The sequence below is a fragment of the Notolepis coatsorum genome, assembly GCF_963971535.1.
Source record: "Notolepis coatsorum genome assembly, contig: SUPER_7_unloc_4, whole genome shotgun sequence".
NCBI lineage: Eukaryota > Metazoa > Chordata > Actinopteri > Aulopiformes > Paralepididae > Notolepis > Notolepis coatsorum.
Window position 1 is genome coordinate 427501 of NW_028174877.1, and position 18541 is coordinate 446041.

Consider the following 18541-nt stretch of genomic DNA (forward strand, 5'->3'; position numbering starts at 1 on the left):
AGGCTGTTTTCCTGGCACCATCCCGCCAGGACCTTGACCTCTTCCAGGTAGGCCCTCTCGTCGTTGGCAGAGATCAGGCCCACCACCACTGTGTCGTCAGCAAATTTGATGATTGTATTGCTACTCCGCTGAGCGACACAGTCGTGTGTGTACAGGGAGTAGAGGAGGGGACTCAGAACACAGCCCTGGGGGGCCCCTATGTTGAGGGTGATGGATGAGGAGGTGCAGTTGCCTGCTCTCACCACCTGGGGTCTGCCAGTCAGGAAGTCCAAGACCCACTGGCAGAGGTCATAGTTCAAGCCCAGATCCCTGAGCTTGGCTATGAGTATGGAGGGGACTATGGTATTGAATGCCGAGCTGTAGTCGATGAATAGCATTCTCACATAGTTCCCCTGCCTCTTGTCCAGGTGTGATGCTGCTGTGTGCAGCACATGGGCTATGGCGTCCTCCGTGGACCTGTTGGGGCGGTATGCAAATTGCAGGGGGTCCATGTTGATGGGGAGGGAGGAGCAGATGTAGCCCTTTACTAGCTTCTCAAAGCACTTCATGGCTATGGAGGTGAGAGCTACAGGGCGGTAGTCGTTGAGGCAAGCAGGCTTGGATTTTTTGGGTACAGGGATAATAGTGGACTTCTTCAGGCAGGTGGGGATGACAGCCTGTTCTAAGGACAACATGGTGCTTCTACTACTACTACTACTATACTACTATTTATACTACTACTATACTACTACTACCGCTACGCTCAGTAGCTGGATATTTATTATTGTAGTCGACACACTACAGTATTACTGCTATAATAATAATACTAACTCAGTAGCTGGATATTTATTATTGTAGTCGACTCACTTATTATAAAGATAATAATAATAACAATAATAACATGAGGTGGAGATATTTACCAGTTGGCACGTGAGTGAACCTGTGGAGGTCCTGGAGAGAGAGAGAGAGAAACAGAGAGAGAGAGAGAGAGAGAGAGAGAGACAGAGAGAGACAGAAAGACATAGAGAGAAACAGAGACATAAGAGACAGAAAGAAATATATATAGAGACAGGAGAGAGAGAGATAAAGTGTGATTAGGTAAGTCATTGTCACCATGTTGTTATAATGTCCCATCAGTGATAATGAACTCATACCTCAGGCCATGGTTAGACTAGGTGTTTTTGTTTTCGTTTTGTTGCTGAATGAATACGTTTGCTGTCCCTGTTAAATAGAAATGCCGTTTTGGCAGGAAAACGCGTTGCCCTACTGACAACGCTGAAATTGTGTTTCCGTTTTGGAAAAACGCCAAAACTCGGCGGCAACGTGTCCTGTAATCTGCGCGGAGCCGTTTTGCCCAATGCCCATGTGCAGTAGAGACCAAGGCCAAATCCTCCGCCTCCCAACAGTCAACAAACCAGCAGCCACACAAGAGTCGATTGCATGAGCAGCTCAGAGCTCCTCTTTCAACATAACAAGCATTAAACAAAATGGCCCAGTCATCTATTCACTTTTGTTTAATACATGAGGCGTTGTCTCTAATGTTATCTAGCTACTGATAGCTCCTTATATCATCAGTTTTGTGCTGGCTGGCTAACGTGAGCTAACGTTAGCTACCTACCGTAGCTACCTAGCTACCAGACCCTGTTAGCTCAGAGCCCCTCTTTCAACATAACAAGCATTAAACAAAATGGCCCAGTCATCTATTCACTTTTGTTTAATACATGAGGCGTTGTCTCTAATGTTATCTAGCTACTGATAGCTCCCGATATCATCAGTTTGGTGCTGGCTGGCTAACTACCGTGAGCTAACGTTAGCTGCTAGCCATAATGCTATACTTTTATACTGGCATATTCCATTCACGTTAGCATGTAGCTAACAACATCTGCAATCTTTTTTGCGAGACTAAACTATCCGCTCTTGGTGGTCAATTGTGTTGATGTTAGTTTTGTTTCATCAACAAATGACAGGCAGAACACACAGTGAATGTATCCGTTTTGTTTATTGCACTTTTATTGCAATAAATTGCTATTTCTTTGCTGAAAAATAAGTGCTATACGGAGGCATTTAAAGATGGCGGCTTGTGTATTTTTTTTTAGGAAGTGTATTGGCACATTCAAGTTCTGATTGGTTGAAAATTGCCTTCATGTTCGCCACCTACTGCCACCTACTGCTTTGGCAGTGTACTACATCACTGTGCCCAGGAGGCAAAACGAATGTCTAACTTGGCTGCCACTACGTTGCCACCTGGAAAAGCGAAACTCATCCTGAAAACGAAACGAAAACACCCTAGGTGTAACCTCAGCCTCAGTCTCTACTACTATAATGAACTCTCCCCTCCCCTTCTCCCTCCCCCTCCCACCCTCCCTCCCTGCTACCCATCCAATTGTCGATGGCCGATAGGCACTTGTGCAGGATGTTTAATTTATCTCTAAGTTATCAGGTTTGAAGGAGAGATATAACTGGATGTCATCTGCGTAGCAGTGGTAGGAGATGCCCTTAACCCTTTCACTGCCACACGACAGCCGGTTAACCCTTTCACTGTGACAATACAGAAGGTAAGGTTAGCCCTTTACTATCACACAACCGACGGCGATGCGCCATCATTAGCTCGGCGGATGCGGAGCTAATGACGCTAATGATGGAGCATCGCCGTCGGTTGTGTGATACTAAAGGGTTAACCTTCTGTCGTGTGGCAGTGATGGGGTTAAATGAGCTGATGAGAAGGCAGGGGGGGGGGCATGTAGAGCCAAACAGGATTGGCGCAAGCACAGATCCCTGTGGTACGCCACACCAGAGGGGTGAAGGGTCAGATTGAAAGGGGTCAACAGCCACGGCGAAACTTCTCTCCTGAAGGTAGGAGGAAAAACCAACTCAGGGCGCTCCCGGTGAGGCCCGCCCACTCCCCGAGCCCGTCGGACAGGGTGCCGTGGTCTACCGTGTCGAACGCTGCGCTGAGATCCAACAGGACCAGGACAGAGGACACCATGAGATCCAACAGGACCAGGACAGAGGACACCATGAGATCCAACAGGACCAGGACAGAGGACACCATGAGATCCAACAGGACCAGGACAGAGGACATCATGAGATCCAACAGGACCAGGACAGAGGACATCATGAGATCCAACAGGACCAGGACAGAGGACACCATGAGATCCAACAGGACCAGGACAGAGGACATCATGAGATCCAACAGGACCAGGACAGAGGACATCATGAGATCCAACAGGACCAGGACAGAGGACACCATGAGATCCAACAGGACCAGGACAGAGGACACCATGAGACCCAACAGGACCAGGACAGAGGACACCATGAGATCCAACAGGACCAGGACAGAGGACACCATGAGATCCAACAGGACCAGGACAGAGGACATCATGAGATCCAACAGGACCAGGACAGAGGACATCATGAGATCCAACAGGACCAGGACAGAGGACATCATGAGATCCAACAGGACCAGGACAGAGGACACCATGAGATCCAACAGGACCAGGACAGAGGACACCATGAGATCCAACAGGACCAGGACAGAGGACATCATGAGATCCAACAGGACCAGGACAGAGGACATCATGAGATCCAACAGGACCAGGACAGAGGACACCATGAGATCCAACAGGACCAGGACAGAGGACATCATGAGATCCAACAGGACCAGGACAGAGGACATCATGAGATCCAACAGGACCAGGACAGAGGACACCATGAGATCCAACAGGACCAGGACAGAGGACACCATGAGACCCAACAGGACCAGGACAGAGGACACCATGAGATCCAACAGGACCAGGACAGAGGACACCATGAGATCCAACAGGACCAGGACAGAGGACATCATGAGATCCAACAGGACCAGGACAGAGGACATCATGAGATCCAACAGGACCAGGACAGAGGACACCATGAGATCCAACAGGACCAGGACAGAGACAGAGGACACCATGAGATCCAACAGGACCAGGACAGAGGACACCATGAGACCCAACAGGACCAGGACAGAGGACACCATGAGATCCAACAGGACCAGGACAGAGGACACCATGAGATCCAACAGGACCAGGACAGAGGACATCATGAGATCCAACAGGACCAGGACAGAGGACACCATGAGATCCAACAGGACCAGGACAGAGACAGAGGACACCATGAGATCCAACAGGACCAGGACAGAGGACACCATGAGATCCAACAGGACCAGGACAGAGGACACCATGAGATCCAACAGGACCAGGACAGAGGACATCATGAGATCCAACAGGACCAGGACAGAGGACACCATGAGATCCAACAGGACCAGGACAGAGGACACCATGAGATCCAACAGGACCAGGACAGAGGACACCATGAGATCCAACAGGACCAGGACAGAGGACACCATGAGATCCAACAGGACCAGGACAGAGGACACCATGAGATCCAACAGGACCAGGACAGAGGACATCATGAGATCCAACAGGACCAGGACAGAGGACATCATGAGATCCAACAGGACCAGGACAGAGGACACCATGAGATCCAACAGGACCAGGACAGAGGACACCATGAGATCCAACAGGACCAGGACAGAGGACACCATGAGATCCAACAGGACCAGGACAGAGGACATCATGAGATCCAACAGGACCAGGACAGAGGACACCATGAGATCCAACAGGACCAGGACAGAGGACATCATGAGATCCAACAGGACCAGGACAGAGGACACCATGAGATCCAACAGGACCAGGACAGAGGACATCATGAGATCCAACAGGACCAGGACAGAGGACACCATGAGATCCAACAGGACCAGGACAGAGGACACCATGAGATCCAACAGGACCAGGACAGAGGACACCATGAGATCCAACAGGACCAGGACAGAGACAGAGGACACCATGAGATCCAACAGGACCAGGACAGAGGACACCATGAGATCCAACAGGACCAGGACAGAGGACACCATGAGATCCAACAGGACCAGGACAGAGGACACCATGAGATCCAACAGGACCAGGACAGAGGACATCATGAGATCCAACAGGACCAGGACAGAGGACACCATGAGATCCAACAGGACCAGGACAGAGGACATCATGAGATCCAACAGGACCAGGACAGAGGACACCATGAGATCCAACAGGACCAGGACAGAGGACACCATGAGATCCAACAGGACCAGGACAGAGGACACCATGAGATCCAACAGGACCAGGACAGAGGACACCATGAGATCCAACAGGACCAGGACAGAGGACATCATGAGATCCAACAGGACCAGGACAGAGGACACCATGAGATCCAACAGGACCAGGACAGAGGACACCATGAGATCCAACAGGACCAGGACAGAGACAGAGGACACCATGAGATCCAACAGGACCAGGACAGAGGACACCATGAGATCCAACAGGACCAGGACAGAGGACATCATGAGATCCAACAGGACCAGAACAGAGGACACCATGAGATCCAACAGGACCAGGACAGAGGACACCATGAGATCCAACAGGACCAGGACAGAGGACATCATGAGATCCAACAGGACCAGGACAGAGGACACCATGAGATCCAACAGGACCAGGACAGAGGACACCATGAGATCCAACAGGACCAGGACAGAGGACACCATGAGATCCAACAGGACCAGGACAGAGGACACCATGAGATCCAACAGGACCAGGACAGAGGACATCATGAGATCCAACAGGACCAGGACAGAGGACACCATGAGATCCAACAGGACCAGGACAGAGGACACCATGAGATCCAACAGGACCAGGACAGAGACAGAGGACACCATGAGATCCAACAGGACCAGGACAGAGGACACCATGAGATCCAACAGGACCAGGACAGAGGACATCATGAGATCCAACAGGACCAGGACAGAGGACACCATGAGATCCAACAGGACCAGGACAGAGGACACCATGAGATCCAACAGGACCAGGACAGAGACAGAGGACACCATGAGATCCAACAGGACCAGGACAGAGGACACCATGAGATCCAACAGGACCAGGACAGAGGACATCATGAGATCCAACAGGACCAGGACAGAGGACACCATGAGATCCAACAGGACCAGGACAGAGGACACCATGAGATCCAACAGGACCAGGACAGAGACAGAGGACACCATGAGATCCAACAGGACCAGGACAGAGGACACCATGAGATCCAACAGGACCAGGACAGAGACAGAGGACATCATGAGATCCAACAGGACCAGGACAGAGGACACCATGAGATCCAACAGGACCAGGACAGAGGACATCATGAGATCCAACAGGACCAGGACAGAGGACACCATGAGATCCAACAGGACCAGGACAGAGGACATCATGAGATCCAACAGGACCAGGACAGAGGACATCATGAGATCCAACAGGACCAGGACAGAGGACATCATGAGATCCAACAGGACCAGGACAGAGGACACCATGAGATCCAACAGGACCAGGACAGAGGACACCATGAGATCCAACAGGACCAGGACAGAGGACATCATGAGATCCAACAGGACCAGGACAGAGGACACCATGAGATCCAACAGGACCAGGACAGAGGACACCATGAGATCCAACAGGACCAGGACAGAGACAGAGGACACCATGAGATCCAACAGGACCAGGACAGAGGACACCATGAGATCCAACAGGACCAGGACAGAGGACACCATGAGATCCAACAGGACCAGGACAGAGGACATCATGAGATCCAACAGGACCAGGACAGAGGACACCATGAGATCCAACAGGACCAGGACAGAGGACACCATGAGATCCAACAGGACCAGGACAGAGGACACCATGAGATCCAACAGGACCAGGACAGAGGACATCATGACGTTGTTTCAGACTCTGAGGGCAGTTTCAGTGAACTGTCTTTTTTGCGGAAACCTGATTGAAATTTGTCTGAGATTTTGTGGGTAGATTTTGTGGGTAGATTTTGTGGGTAGATTTTGTGGGTAGCCACTAGGGGTGGGAATCACCAGAGGCCTCACGACACGATACTATCGCGATACTTGAGTCACGGTACGATAGTATTGCGATACTAAATATATTGCCAATATGCTATGATATGCTGAGTATTATCTAGGTAGAGATAGGGTATTGCGATGTTAATATTGCGATATATTGCGATTTATTACCTTTTTTCAACTGCAAAGTAAAACTTTGTCAACGTGTTTTATCTAATAAAATAAAGTTCAGTCTGTTCATCTCACTTCAATCGTTTTTATTGCAGAACGTGGTATTTTCTCAAGCAGACAGATGTCAACACTGTAATCTGTGTTGCATGTACCTGACAAACTGAACTGTTTGTATTACAGTCATATTCCAACTTAACTGAATGCACATGTATGTGTGTGTGTGGACTACTGTACTATTACAGGTATTGAAATGAACAATGCAACTTCCTTATACAAAAAAAATTAAAAACAATTAATAATTAAATATCGATACTGGGCGTCCCTGTATCGATACAGTATCGCCACGCAAATTATCGCGATACTACTACATATCGATTCCCCCCCCCCCCCCCCCACCCCTAGTAGCCACCACTTTCTCGAACACCTTTGAGATAAAGGGCAGCTTAGAAATGGGTCTGTAGTTATTTGGAAGGGAGGGGTCTAAATTGGGCTTTTTGAGAAGGGGCTGTACGACCGCCTCCTTAGAATAGACTGGGACACCGAGCCAGAGACTAGTGATGTGTTTATGATGGTTACTGAACTGGGGCCAACAGACGTGAACACCTCCTCGAGCGAGGATGTGGGAAGAATACCTACAGTAGGGGGCTTGTGGAGGATTTCATCTCTCACCTTGAAGTACTTCCACTCAATCCCCCTCCCTCCTCCGTCTCTCCCCCTCCCCCCTCCTCCCTCCCCTCTCTCCCTCCTCCCTCCCTCTTCTCCCCTCCCTCATCCTCCCTCCATCCCCTCTCTCTCTCCTCCCCCCTCCTCCGTCTCTCCCTCTCTCCCTCCCCCCTCCCTCTCCCCCTCCCTCCTCCTCCATCCCCTCTCTCTCTCTCCCCCTCCTCTCCCTCTCCCCTCCCTCCCGACCCCCGTCCCCTCCCTCCCTCTCCCCTCCTCCCTCCCTCTCCCCCTGCTCCCTCCATCCCCTCCCCTCCTCTCCTATCCCCCCCTCCATCCCTCCCTCCTCCCCCCTCCCTCTCCCCTCCCTCTCCCCTCCTCCCTCCCTCCCCCCCTCCTCCCTCCATCCCCTCCCCTCCTCTCCTATCCCCCCCTCCATCCCTCCCTCCTCCCTCCCTCCCTCCCTGTCCCCTCTCTCTCTCCCCCCCCTCCTCCCCCCTGTCCCCTCTCTCTCTCTCCCTCTCCCCTCCCGCTCCTCCCTCCCTCTCCCCTCCTCCCTCTCCCTCCCTCCCTCTCCCTCCTCCCTCCCTCCCTCCCTCCCTCCATCCCCTCCCTCCCTCCCTCCATCCCCTCCCGCTCCTCCCTCCCTCTCCCTCCTTCCTCTCCCCCTCCTCCCTCCATCCCCTCCCTCTCCCCTCCTCCCTCTCCTCTCCTCCTCTCCCCTCCCTCTCTCTCCCCTCCCTCCCTCTGTCCCCTCTCTCTCTCTCCCCTCCCTCCCTCCCCCCTCTGTCCCCTCCATCCCTCCCCCCCCCCCCCCCCCAGGGTATCTGCGGGTTTAGCCCAGTCATATTTAATGCTTTTTAATGCCACTCAGAATTAAATTTAATACCAATTTCACAATAACAAAATGACAAATCATGCAATGACACCAATTAGTTTAAGTTTAGGGACACATTGGTCCAAAGATGTTTATTAAAACATAACTTGGAAACTTAAAAATCTTGAACTTAAAGGAGTAACTGGATTGGATGAATTTCAACAAAGGGGTGACCAAACATAAATAGCAAATATAACAAAATATACCAGGGGCCAAGCAGCAAGTGCAACAGCCACTGTCAGAACACATAACTATTACCACCCTCCCCAGGGTATCAAAAAAGTCAACCAACAAACAAGATTCTTGTACCGGATCTCCTCACTGGTAAACAAGAATACCCTGAAGACTCTAGCAGGAGCACTCATTCAAGATACTACAACTATGCTTGCACCTCATGGTACCAAAGCACCTCAAAGGCCCTAAAAACAAGATTACAAACATCACAAAACAAACTGGTCAGACTACTGCTTAACCTCACTCCTAAAACCCACTTTACCCCTGCCCACATTCAAAACCGCTCTTAAAGAGCACCTACGGGAGGCTGCAATTAGAAACAGAGCACCGTAAATGTCCAAACCCCCCCCCACCCCCCCTCCTAATGTACAGTCTCCTCCCCATCATATGTATATATTTTCTGTTAGGATCTCTGGGTAACAGTACTGTATATTTGCATATCGTATATGTCACAATTGTAACACTACAGTACTATATAGTATACCTGTATGTCATGTATGTCCCTATGCCATAAATGTCATGTATGTTGTGTATGTCATAAATGTCATGTCACTATAATTGAAAATGGGGGACCCTGATGTAAACAAGACACACGTCTTTCTCTGGTCTGCATCCCCTTAACAATTGTGTGTATTGAGCCGTACTGTATTGTACCCATTCTGCAATCTGTTAATAAAGTTTTCATTCATTCATCCAGTTGTTTTGTTTGTGCAGAATGGGTACAATACAGTACGGCTCAATACACACAATTGTTAAGGGGATGCAGACCAGAGAAAGACGTTTGTCTTGTTTACATCAGGGTCCCCCATTTTCAATTCATAATGACATTTATGACATACTCAACATACATGACATTTATGGCATAGGGACATACAGGTATATAGTACTGTACCGTTACATTTGTGACATATACGATATGCAAATATACAGTACTGTTACCCATAGATCCTAACATACATGGGAGGATACTGTACGTCATTAGGAGGGGTGGGTGGGAGGAAGAAATACATAGTGGGTGAAGCTCTCATCGAACATAAACACAAACGTGTCCTCGTTTACATCCGTGAATAGATTATTTTCAAGTTAATAGACCTCAGCTTCAAGCTTTGGCATGGAGCCGAATGTTATCCGGACTTCTGTTGGTGCAGATGTTATAGTCCTACCTGAGATGGCGCAGCTGGTGCTGGAGGCAGGGGCCGAAAATAAATGCGAAATAGTAGTTTGCAGGCGGTTTTTGCAGAACGCTCAGCATGTGCGACGCGACTGCTCTTTTTTTTTTTTGCAGCAGGGCTTGTAATGGTCTTTGACTGGGACCAACCATCGCGCAAACAGTGGATTGTAAACGTTGGCGTTATCGCTTCGCCTTGCTAACGTTAGCTAGACTCCGCTGCTGAAATGGTTCCCCGGCCAACACATTACACAAGGAGTTGTGTTGGTACCGCCCCATTCCGGTCTGCGTGATTCTACAATGAAAAGTCAAACTTTATCTCCGTTATAGTTTTCCCCCAGATTTCATAATAAAACATAAGATGACATGGGATTTTATCTTTCTTTTCTATGGCATTTTTAAGACCTCTGAAAATGGATTAAAGACATTTTAAGACAGAACTAAGGCCTTAATAATTGATAAACAAATTTAAGACCTTTTAAGACTTTTTAAGGATCCGCGGACACCCTGCCCCCCACCTTGGGGTGCTTCCACTCAATCCCCCTCCCTACTCCCTCCCCTCCCTCCTCCCCTCCCTCCCCCCTCCTCTGTCTCTCCCCCTCCTCCCTCCCTCTCCCCTCCTCCCCTCCTCCTCCTCCCTCCATCCCCCTCTCTCTCTCCCCCTCCTCTCCCTCCCTCTCCCCCATCCCCTCTCTCTCTCCCCCTCCTCTCCCTCCTCCCTCCCTTTCCCCTCCCTCCCCCTGTCCCCTCTCTCTCCCCCTCCCTCCTCCCTCTCCCCTCCTCCGTCTTTCCCCCTCCTCCCTCCCTCCCTCTCCCCCTCCTCTCCTCCTCTCCCTCCCTCCCTCCCCCCTCTGTCCCTCTCTCCCCCCCCCTCACCTTGAAGTACTTCCACTCCGTGTTCTGGTTCATGTCACAGTGGGTGATGATGACAGCAGAGTTATCCGCTCCTCTGGTCAGACACTGATCGTACTGCATCAGCTGGTCGGCCTCGTTGATACGGAACAACTACACACACACATAGACACACACACAGAGAAGATACACACATGACAATCAGCTGGTCGGCCTCGTCGATACGAGACAACTACACACACACATAGACACACACACACACAGAAGATACACACTAGGGATGGGACTTTCTAGCAAAAGTGCTATTCGAAAATCGCTGGTACTTAAGATCGAATATTCTAATATTCACCCCCCCCCCCCCCAAATGTAGGCTATATAAAAAAAAATATATATGATAAATTATTATTATTATTATTTTTTAGCTGACAGACAATAAATCAAAATGACACCGTTCACCATCGTAGCCCATAATAATAACAGGCTTTAATAAACAAACAGAAAAAGTAGCATGTTCATCTTTTAGATCAATTGGGCTATGAAAATTAGACTGCCTCTAAATATAAAAAAGAATTAAATAAGAATGATTGCTTCAATAAAAAAAAATAGCATTTTATAAAATAAAATAAAAATAATAAAATATATTATATAATTTTTTTTTTTTTTTTTACTAAACGAATAATCGATTGTAAAAAACTGAAATCGATATCTTAATAACTGAATCAACTACACACACAGACATACACACAGGCAGACAGATAGACAGGCAGACAGGCAGACAGGCAGACAGGCAGACAGACAGACAGGCAGACAGACAGACAGACAGACAGAGAGACAGAGAGACAGACAGACAGAGAGACAGAGAGACAGACAGACCTCCTGACAGACAGACAGACAGACAGACAGACAGACAGACAGACAGACAGACAGACAGACAGACAGACAGGCAGGCAGGCAGGCAGACAGACAGACAGACAGACAGACAGACAGACAGACAGGCAGGCAGACAGACAGACAGACAGACAGGTACCTGGTTGCCTCCCATCCTGTGACAGGGTCCGATCTCCACATTTCCTCCGTTAGTGTGTCCCATGCTGTCTATACAGTAGCTGCTCTCATAGCCACGGATCTACACACAGAGAGACACACACACACACACACACACACACACACACAGTATTTAAAACATGCCTTCCTTAATTTAAGTTTAAAAAAAATAAAACATGCCTTCCAAAGCAATGTGTTTGAAGTTTGTAGCTACACTAGTTTGATTTGATTTTTTATATTTTCGTGTCTTACTTGGGCTTACAAGACACATAAACAATAAGTATGTAATAGTATACTTGACATTGACAATAAGTTATATAGACCAAGATGGCCACAAAAAAAGAACAAAATAAAACGTAATATAACTAGCTGTAAACAATGTATGTAAAAAAAAGAAACAAGAGGAATTAGGATATAGTGTGTTTTGTCTCAAGTGCCACACTTTCTCCAAAAATCCTGCAAAACTGAAGATGTCCTTCACAAAAAAACAACTCAACATACAACTCCCAGACGGCCAAAACAAATCCGGATTTACAATTTGAATTTTCTCAAATAAAGCCCTCCTCAAAGTGGTGTACAAAGGGCAATAAAAAACAAAATGATATTCATCCTCCACCACTCCCAGATCACAGAGAACACATAGCCGCTCCTCCTCAGGTTTACCCTGGAATCTACCCACTTCCACAGCCAATGGCAGGGTGCCAGACCTCAACTGGGCACACAGAGACCTCCGTCTTCTCTTTAAGTTTAACATTACATAAGGTTCAGTCAAATACTCATCTTTAATGTTCTAAGTTTAGGTTTTTTCCATATCTATTCTCCACCTTCCACTTATCCTGATGGATTGTTGCCCCGAGAAGGCCTACCGAGAGGAGGTTGAGGTACTGGAACGTTGGTGCCAGGACAACAGCCTGCTCCTGAACATTGGTAAAACCAAGGAGCTGATCGTGACCTTGGTGGGCTCTAGGTCAACTCCTGAAAAGGGGGTCAATGTCAGACTTTGCAATCAAAAGTTAGGGGGCTAATAACCCTTGCCATAATTTCAGTGCGCCCCCTAACTTTTGATTGCAAGGTCTGACATTGACCCCCTTTTCAGGAGTTGACCTAGAGCCCACCAAGGTCATGCATATCAAATTTGGTCAATGTCAGACCTTGCAATACACTGTAAGGCACTGTAAGGCTACTGTCCTGCCTCACTTCCAGTGATGAAGCTAAGCTATGCTAACGGAGCGTCTATTCCCAAAGCTAAAATGCACGCACAGAGACAAAAAAGGTATGCATCTTCTTGTCTAACTCCAGGGAAGATGTTAAATAAGCTAATTTCCCAAAATGTTGGAGTTCCCCTTTAAGTCAGCGGAAGAAAAAATCATGGACATCTCTCTTGACCAGGTCGGTCCCAGTTAAATATCTTTTTAGTCATTTGGCAGCTGGACCAGGCGGTTCCATAACCTCACCATTTCACCTTTTTGCTTGACCAAGCAAGAGCCCCACCCCATGTCCCCTTCTATAGCCCCTTTTGGTGTGTATTCATGGACTCCTAAAAAGTATCTTATGGCCCGGTTCTGGATCGCATTACATTCAGGTGCATCATCAAAACCCCATACTCCAGCAGCATAAAATAAAACAGAACCCACCATTGAATCAAATAATTGTGTAAATGTTGAAACCCCCACGTCAGTGCACACTTTAATTTGACTCAACACCCCCCCTAACTCCCTTCCTGCTGACTCAGACAGTATTTTCCTTCATTCTATGAAGCTCATGTACTCAACAATACATGACAATAGTACTTTACAGGACAACAGGACAATAAAAGATAAAACCTCTATCTCAGTGTGTGTGTGTGTGTGTGTGTGTGTGTGTGTGTACCTCTCCCCACTCTACGTTCTTGGGGGGTAGTGGGTTGTGTGTGTGTGTGTGTGTGTGTGTGTGTGTACTAGGGATGCACCGATATGAAAATTGGCCGCCGATACCGATTGTTCAACTAACACTATCGGCCGATACCGATACCGATATTTGTATATAAGTATTTTTTATTTTTTTTTATTTTTTTTTTTATTTTTTTTATGAAACTACTGTATATTTGTATGGGTATGTTTGTATTTGTAGGCCTCTTTACTTACTTAAAAAAAGGAAACATCAAGAAATATGTTTATGGTATCACTATCTCTCTCCCAGTATCGTCTTGCGGCCTGCAGAGGGATACTATTTTCTCAACCAGAGCTTTCAACCAATGCAATGGAACCATTCTTGCGGCCTGCAGCGGGATACTATTCTCTCAACCAGAGCTTTCAACCAATGCAATGGAACCATTTTGATTGACAGTCGATTCGGCCAATTACGCCACACCGCTAGCACCCACCTCCTGCTGTCCTTACCACCAATCGGCAAGCGTTTATTAATTTTTCTACTTTCGGGCATGGCGCCATTGTTCTGTTTGCGAGAGCAGAGCTACGTTAGCTGCCCGGCCCGCCGACCGGCGCTCCACAGCATGGAGCGCCGGACCAAATGAGACAATGATTTTACTGCAACAAATGTTATAATAAAACAAAGCCTTTCTATACATTTGTCTGGTTGAAAACTTTATTAACAGATTGCAGAATGTGTAGGGCCTTGTTTACTGCTATCTTCGGGTAAATAATATGCTTGTTATTGAACGTGTAACACTAACTATATAACGTTAATGCCACAAAACGAATGTTTGTGTCATTTTAACAGCAGATACTTTCTTAAATGCCATCTTCCCGAGAGAGGGTGTTGACGGGGAGTTGTGTTATTAATAGCATTGAACAGCTAACCGAAAGCTAGCGTTAACTATTGTTAAAGGTTTAGCCATAACGTTACCGTGGCTAAAGTTGGGGCTATTCATAATGCAGCAATAATGGCTGCAGACCTGCAAGCAAAGTACAGCAAGTTGGCAAAGGAGTATTCCAACGCAAATCACATTTTCACCAGTAACGTTAGTCTTGCATCTCCCGGTAGCTAATGAACGGACTCGGAGTAATGCCTTGCTGCTATGGGTAATAATAATATGCTGATGTTATTGTCCGTGTAACACTAACTATATAACGTTAATGCCACAAAACGAATGCCTTGTTAATCATAAATAGTAACTTTGATGCAGTAGCTTGTGTGTGTTTGTGGGGGACGGCGGGCGTTGTGCAGGTAGGTCGCGAGTGAATATTTTTTTTTTGCCTTTTGACGCTACACAAATTGATGGGTATTTATCGGCGACTGCTATCGGCACATTTGAGCTTATCGGCCGATAGGCCGATAGCAGTCAACAAGGCACTTATCGGCCGATACCGATACCCGACCGATATATCGGTGCACCCCTAGTGTGTACCTCTCCCCACTCTACGTTCTTGGGGGGTAGTGTGTGTGTGTGTGTGTACCTCTCCCCACTCCACGTTCTTGGGGGGTAGTGTGTGTGTGTGTGTGTGTGTATACCTCTCCCCACTCCACGTTCTTGGGGGGTAGGGGGTAGTGCGTTGGGATGTCGTAGGCGATCTCCTCCATGAACCATTTGAAGCTTTTGCAGCGATGCTCCTCCCTGTCAATCAATCAATCAATCAAACAATTCATCAATCAATCAGTTAGTTGTTCCTCTGGTCAGACACTGATCATATAATTATATAGTATGGTATTTTGGTTTGCAGAAAAAGTATGCAGTCCTCAAGTTCAAGTAAAAAAAAATCCACTTTTATGTGTTATGTGTGTGTGTGTGTGTGTGTGTGTTATGTGTGTGTGTGTGTGTGTGTGTGTGTGTGTGTGTGTGTGTGTGTGTGTGTGTGTGTGTGTGTGTGTGTGATGTGTGTTACCTGAACCTCCTCAGATCACTGATGTCACCGTAGGCCAGAGTCAGAGTTTCTGGTCGACTGGCGTAGAAGTAATCCTTGTAGTCGTCCCACCACACCTCCACCACGCGCACATAGTTCTAGAGAGGGGGGGGGGGGGGGGGGGAGAGGGGGACAAGAGAAAGAGAGAGAGGAGAGATAGATGTGTGATGTGTTTCCATCTCTGTCTCTCTCTCAACCTCCTCCAACGTACAGTTTCTTCCCCCTCAAATGTATATCTCTTTTTAGACTCTTCTTGTATCACAAACAGTACTGTATTTGTAAATCTGGTATGTCATAAATGTATAGATGTAGCAGTACTGTCTATCTGTATGTCGTGTATGTCACTATGAATTGAAAATGGGGGACCCTGATGTAATCAAGACGAAAGTCTCTCTCTGGTCTGCATCCCCTTAACACTTGTGTGTATTGAGCCGTACTGTATACAATGGCATGCAAATTTCTCGATTCTGATTGGCTGAAACAGTCAAGTTAGACGTTGTTATTTATCATAACACACGCTCGTGATCCCAGAACCCGCCCACAACCGAATTACAATCACTCCGCCGTTCGAGTTTTTAGGAATGAAACAAAGATGGCGGACAATAATCTTTATGAACGGATGTGTTGATAGCGTCATAACGACTCATTCAAAAATGATTCTGTCACGTGGAATGTGTTAGTTGCTTACAAAATGTTGGATTATGTACTTGGTCATGACTCATTGTGAAACAAAATATACATTGCGCAAAGTCTGTTGTTAGATGCCATTCGTCAAAAGGACACTCATTTCACTGTTAATAAAACTTTCAATCAATCAATCGATCCAATAACACACGCTCACTTCACTGTTAGACGGCATGCTTTGAAGCCTTGTTGTTTCAAAGTCGGTTATGCTTAGAGTTTATCTTTAGAGCAGGGCGAGAGACCACCAGCCCTGATTCCAAACTCTAACCTTAACCAACTTCGAAAGAGGGCCAAAGCATAACCAGTTCGAAACAAGGCGGACATTAACACTTTGATCGCCATGGTTCAAATTCATAATTTACCATCCCTAGCCAGCTCTATTTGTCTATGGAGAAGTTCCCCTTCTTTGCAGGGCTATAACTTTTTAAATTCTATTGCTAAATTGCCATTATTATGGCCCATTCAATGTCCTATATCCATTGTTCAGGGTGTAGCAACGATATACTTTTTCATTCACATATTCATACTAAAATATGGTCTAAAGTATAAGTATGTTTTTATCGTTTTCTGCACCTTTCTCCAGAACTTGATTTATAGCTCCAAATGCATTATATTGATGATCAAATACAGTTTGGTAGCGATCGTTGCCAGATGAAAAATTTCAACTGGACGTGGTTCTAGAAGTTACTACGTATCATCTGATATTGACCGGATGGGCGAGGGGGCGTTTATAATTCCGTGGGCAACGTTATACCATTCGTCTAGTGTGGGTCATATGTTCATCAGAGCAGTTTATATGGAATACGTTAGAAAATAACGCTGGATCTTACCGTATGTTCCTCGCGCCGTTGGGGGATGAGCGTGGAGTAGACAGTTTTCGATTATGGGATGTTGATCCTGATGAACCATTTCCAGGTTGTATAATACTATATACGTCCAAATAACGTTGTTTATTGAGTTAGGGCGAGCGATTGATTATCCAGTGTGTTGAGATGGGGTCCGGCTACCGATCGCGAGTGCCCGGACGGATTATGGATGAGCACTTCCTGTTTGGCGCGCCCCTCCCTCTTGGCCGATTAGCCGATCGGCCACCGGATGGCGCTCTTGAACCGTTAGACAGTTGAGTGGAGCTCACCAGTACATCTCATGTCACAGATTTTTGAATTATTGATATCAAAGACGAGTTATGGCATCTTCGGCAGAATGAGCATGGCTAGGAATGACATCTAAACACGTCATCGGCGATTAAAGTGTTACATTTTTCAATCAATCAATCAATCAATCAATCCAATAACACACGCTCACTTCATTCTTAGATGGCATGATTTGAAACAGCGCACCCCCTGTCTGTCTGTCTGTAGGGGAGGCAACTTCTCTTCTTTATTTTAACCTACTTTTTCTGCAGATGGTTTTGTGAATAAATCTCCATTATGCTTCAATTAATGTGTGTTTATTGTATAGCAATAAGGTTGGATGAATTCGGCAATTGTATGAAGATGTAAGCACTGTCTATCTGTAATAACATTTTCAATCAATCAATCAATCAATCAATCAATCAATCAATCAATCCAATAACACACGCTCACTTCATCCTTAGACGGCATGCCTTGAAACAGCGCACCTCCCAGCTGCTTCTAGACACGGAGGCAACTTCTCTTCTTTTTTTTTTTTGGAACTACTTTTTCTGCGGATGGTTTTGTGAATAAATCTTCAATTAATGTGTGTTTGTTGTATATCAATAAGGTTGGATGAATGCGCCAATTGTATAAAAGCCATTACACCACTTGTAGTCGTGTGTTATGAGCATTAGAGCATGCCTAGGGGGGGGTCTAACGACCCGTGGCTGTGCCTCGGGCCCAACAACCACCCCTAGGCATGCTCTAATTCTCATAACACACTACTGCGCGTGGTGTAATGCTTAAGTACTGTATTGTACCCATTCTGCAATCTGTTAATAAAATGTTCAATCAATCAATCAATCAATCACTGTGCTTCAAGTGTGTGTTTACTGTGTGTGGTGTGTGTGTGTGTGTGTGTGTGTGTGTGTGTGTGTGTACCTTCAG

At 46.9% G+C, this 18541-nt stretch overlaps 1 protein-coding gene across 1 annotated transcript in view; it reads right to left on the reverse strand.

The window, feature by feature from the left end:
• The window catches only part of galnt7 (UDP-N-acetyl-alpha-D-galactosamine: polypeptide N-acetylgalactosaminyltransferase 7), a 58183-nt gene that overhangs the window by 2763 nt on the left and 36879 nt on the right, over positions 1 to 18541 (reverse strand). Inside the window, 6 exon segments of the mRNA XM_084338334.1 lie at positions 900 to 930; positions 10936 to 11064; positions 11939 to 12037; positions 15406 to 15508; positions 15777 to 15893; positions 15895 to 15903. Of these exon segments, the coding sequence (XP_084194460.1) occupies positions 900 to 930; positions 10936 to 11064; positions 11939 to 12037; positions 15406 to 15508; positions 15777 to 15893; positions 15895 to 15903 (488 nt within the window).